Raw genomic sequence first — 5,167 nt, forward strand, 5'->3', positions numbered from 1 at the left:
ATTGGTTTCCCTTTTCTTTGTTGAAGAGGGTCTGTGCAATCCTTCTGCCTAGTCCGCCATCTTGCCCCGCCTCTCTCCATAATAAAATATTTTGAGGAACAAGGGCAAGTACATAGTTTGCTAGGTATATTAAAGGCCTTCAGCTAAGACTGAATGCCAGAAGAGTCTGTGGTAGGTCAGATATCTCAATGTCTATACAGTTTTCCTCAGAGCCAGTTAACAGCTCATAAAGAAGAATGAAAAAGTCAGATTGTTAGACTTTTAATTTGAGGGGTTCTCAGATACATGAGAAGGACAAAATGCCTGGGATTTCAGTGTACTGGGTAAAAGCAGGAAGGGGGGTGGGGCATAAACATAAGGTCCAGATTGATCAGTTTAGGAAAATGATGGGCCTATTGGAAGTAAAGGTCTCAGGGAAGTCCGCAGTTTTAGAATACCATGAAGCTGCACAGAACTGGGTAACATTTTGTTCTGCTGAACATTAGGTTGTCATGAGTTGGAGCCAGTTTGGTGGCAACTAGCAGCATGGGGCAAAAAGGTGAAAGGTTGGAATTTGGGTTCTAGTAGTGGGATTGGAGGTATAGTTCTGGTTTGGGGATAGACATGTGTTGCTGAAAGGATTTAGAGATCAAGGTCATTTAAACTAAAAAGAACAAAAAACAGAGGCGTTCATCAATGATCAGAAGCTTTCTTTGGCCCATTTCAAAGTTGCCTTTACTTTCCACATTCCTTAGCACTGTACTTGTTAAAGTCACCGGTACTATTTTTACTGTTAATTAAAGGACTTTGAAAGATCTTTCTTGGCCATAGCTTCTGACCCAGGAGATTACTAATGACACCAGAACTGCTTTCCCGTCTGTGTATATAGGATAAATTTTTCCTCCCCTAGTTTTCCTCCTGCCTTTTTAGCTATTTCTAAAATGTCTCCTTTGTAAAGTCTTTTATTCTGTAAAGGAGCTCTGGTGGTGCAGAGGTTGCACCAATGGTTAGCGATGGGCTGCTAACCAAAAAGTCAGTGGTTTGAACCCATCAGCTGCTCCTTGGGGAAAGATGAAGTAGTCTGTCTCCTAAAGATTTACAGCCTTGGAAACCCTATGAGGCAGTTTTACTCTGTCTTATAGGGTCAATATGAGTTGGATTTGACTCAGTGGAAGCGGGGTATTAGTCTGTGTCTCACTCAGAGTGTAGATCTGACTCACAGAACTTTACCCTTAGTCTCCTGTTCTTTTGATATTTGAAGACCCTAGCCAGTGCTTGCCAACCTTTTCCACACTATGGCACCTAGAAAATAGTATTTTTGTTGTATACTCTAAAGACAATGAAGGAAGTTGTTTGAGGTCAGAGGTGACCTACCTAAGAACTCAGACTGCCCTGCAGGTTGAGGAGAGCAGTTTCATCTCAAAGCAGTTTTTATTCACTTTCATGAACTCTGACTGTTGATATTCTCTTTCAGCCTTGGTATTTCTCTTGTGGTTCCCTCACATTCTTACTGTATTAGCAAGTCTGTAAGAAACCTGAATATAATTTTAGACCCCATGACTGTAGTCTCGTATCTGGTCTATTCTTATAAAGACTCTTTATTTGTAATTGCTTCCTTTTGTCTGACTAACATCTTTGACATTGATAAGGCCATGCCAGATGATATCCAAGGTGCTATTTCAACCATTTATACAAGCAGCGAACAGCTCCGACTCTTTGCATATGAAGCAGAAGTCAATGAGAATTTTGAAATGGCAGCTATGTATTATGAAGAGGTAATTAAACATCTTCCCCAGTGATTATCGTTACTTTTATTTGTGCAGCATGGGTGTAGTAGTTGTTCACTGTTTAAAATCAAACTTGATTGGTGAAATGGTAGACACATAGATCAAAAAACTAGATGAAATTGAGAAAGAAAATCACACAAATATGGCCTTTAATTTTTGACAAATGTAAAAGAAATTTAATGGAGAAAGGATAATATTTTCAATAAATTGTTAGAATAATTGGTCATCCATATGAAAAAAAATTAACCTTATGTAAACCTTATGTAAAAATTAACTAAAAGTGGATCATAGACTTAAATGTAAAACATAAAACTATTTAAACTCTTAGAAAAAACAGGAGAAAAATCTTTGTGACCTGAGGGTAGGCAGAGAATTCTTAGCTATGACAACAAAGGCATGATCCATAAAAGAAAACTTAATGAATGGATTTCATCAAAATGAAAACTTTTGCTCATATAAAGACACTGTTAGGAGAAAGAAAAGCTACAAACTAGGGAAAAATAGTTGCAAGACATGTATACAATAAAGGATTAGAAACAAATATAAATATATTTTGTATATATATGTTGTTGTTGTTGTTATGTGCCGTCGAGTTGCACCCGACTCATAGCGACCCCTCCTTGGGTTTCTGAGGCAGTATCACTAAGGAAGTAGATTGTCCCATCTTCCTTCCAAGGAGTGGCTGGTGGGTTTGAACCTCCAGTCTTCTGGTTAGCAATCAAGTGCCTTAGACACTACGCTACCAGAGCTCCTCCCGTATACACACACAAACACACACACATATAAAAAACTCAAAAACCAAATTCACTGCCGTCGAGTTAGCAACACCTCCTTGGGTTTATGAGGTGGTATCTCTATGGAAGTAGATTGCCCAATCGTCCTTCCAAGGAGTGGCCAGTGGGTTTGAACCGCCAGCCTTCTGGTTAGCAAATCAAATGCCTTAGGCACTATGCCACGAGAGCGCCCGTACAAAAAAAAAAAAAACCAAACTCACTGCCATCGAGTCAGATCTGACTTGTAGCGACCCCTCCTTTGGATAGTATATATATATATATGTGTGTGTGTGTGTGTGTGTGTGTGTGTGTATGTATATATGTGTGTATACATGTGTGTGTATATATGTGTATATATATCTATATATATCATATGAAGAGTTCTCGAAATTCAACAATAAGAAAAAAAAGTGAATACAGAATTTGAACAAATAATTGGCCTAATAACATGTTTAGTACCTCTGTTCTACCTCCTAGTTTGCTGTATAGTGCTTTGGCTCTTAAACGTTTGCACAACAATTTGTCTCTATTCATGTAGAACAACAGAGAAAGAAGGAGAGTTAGAAATAGGATGAAGATATGGAATGTGTGGCTAATTGCCTCCATACAATGAAATACTACAGAGCAATAAAAAGGAATTAACTACTGATATACTCAAAAACTTGGGTGAATCTCAAAGGCATTTTGCTGAATGAAAGAAGCCATATGACATTCTCAAGAAAACAAAACTATAATAATAGAGGGCAGGTCAGTGGTTGACAGGGGGAGGAGATAACTGTAAAGGGCTGGCACAATGGAATTTTGGAGGGTGATGGAACTGTTCTGTATATTGATTGTGGTGGTGGTAACATGAATCTATACATATGTTGATAAATAATCTCACAACTGTACACCAAAAGAAAAAAGTTAACTTTACTGTAAATAATTTATAAGATAAAACCTGTATTTAAAAAATTTAGCAAACATTTACTGAGCCCTCATAATGTGTTATGAATGACAGTTGGTTTCTCCAGTTCAGTTAGTACTGTCTATCATAGGTATCATGGGCTAACGAAACTTACATGAAGAATGATCTGAGAACTTTGCCTCCATTCTAATTTTTTAGCAGTTTAATTGATACATAATTCATGTGCCATGTGTTTGTTCATTTGAAGTGTACAGTGATATTTAGTATATTTAGAGTTGGGCAAATATTACCACAATCTATTTAGAGCATTTCATCAGCCCAAAAAGAAACCCTATATACATTAACAGTCATTCCCCATTCCCCTCCCTTGCTCCACCCTGTTGTTGTTGTTGTTATGTGCCGTCGAGTTGGCCGCGACTCATAGCGACCCCTCCTTGGGTTTCCGAGGCAGTATCACTACGGAAGTAGGATTGCCCAACCTTCCTTCCGAGGAGTGGCTGGTGGGTTTGAACCGCCAGCCGTCTGGTTAGCAGGCAAGTGTCTTAGCCACTATGCTATCAGAGCTCCCTTGCTCCACCCTAGACAACCATTAATCTACTTCCTGTCTCTGTGGAATTGCCTACTCTAGACATTTCCTGTAAATGGAATGATAAATGTGGCTTTTTTGTACCTGGCTTCTTCCATTGCATATAATATTTTTGAGGTCCATCCATGTTGTAGCATGTACCAGTACTTCATTCTTTTTTATGGCTGAATAATATTCCATGGCATAGATATACCACATTTTGTTCATCCATTCATCTTTTGATGGATACTTGGGTTGTTTCTACTTTTTAGGTATTATGAATAATGATGCTATGAACATTCATGTATAAGATGTATAAGTTTTTGTGTGGGTGTATGTTTTCTCTCGAGTGGATACCTAGGAATAGAATTATTGGGTCATATGTTGATCATATTTTCACTTATATTTTTTTCAAGAGGAAAATATGGACCAGATTCTAAATTAACTGACAGAGGAACATTTAGAATACAGCTAGTTCACAACATCAGTCTATATAAATAAATTTTGTTATCTTTGTTTTTAAAGAATCCTTGCTCATTGCAGCAAGGATTCACAATAACCAAAAGAGGGAAACAACCCAGGTGTCCATCAACAGATGAAAGAATAAACAAAATATGGTATATTCATGTGTGTTACCTGGCTGGTACTGCTATAGCAGAACTACCATGAGTGGATAGCTTTAATAAACAGAAATCTGTCCTCTCATGGTGTAGGACGCTAGAAGTCCAAATTCAGAGTACTGGCTCTAGCGGAAGGCTTTCTCTCTCTGTTGGCTCTTGGGGAAGGTCCTTGTCTCCTTTCAATATCTGTGGGCCTGGTATTACTTGAAGATTTCCAAATATCTTGGCATCAATCTTCCTCTGGGTCTAAGAATACAAGGATCCTGCTCCTGGCTCTTCTTTCTTGGTGGTACTGAAGACCCTCCATCTCTGCTTACTTGTTGAATCTCTTTTGTGTCTCTAAAGAGATTGACTCAAGACATAACCTAATCCTGTAGATTGTCTCCTGCCTCTCTAATATGACTGTCTCTAATCCTGCCTTGGGAGCTCTGGTAGCATAATGCCTAAGGCATTTGACTGCTAACCAGAAGGCTGGCGGTTCAAATCCACCAGCCACTCCTCGGAAGGAAGGCTGGGCAATCCTACCTCTGTAGTGA

General features: G+C 38.7%; 1 protein-coding gene across 1 annotated transcript in view; it reads left to right on the top strand.

The window, feature by feature from the left end:
• The window catches only part of CFAP70 (cilia and flagella associated protein 70), a 131,531-nt gene that overhangs the window by 77,498 nt on the left and 48,866 nt on the right, over nucleotides 1-5,167 (top strand). The window contains 1 exon segment of the mRNA XM_007940709.1: nucleotides 1,629-1,754. Within this exon segment, the coding sequence (XP_007938900.1) occupies nucleotides 1,629-1,754 (126 nt within the window).

This window comes from Orycteropus afer, unplaced genomic scaffold (assembly GCF_000298275.1).
Source record: "Orycteropus afer afer isolate SDZICR_OR568_19922 unplaced genomic scaffold, OryAfe1.0 scaffold00070, whole genome shotgun sequence".
Lineage (NCBI taxonomy): Eukaryota > Metazoa > Chordata > Mammalia > Tubulidentata > Orycteropodidae > Orycteropus > Orycteropus afer.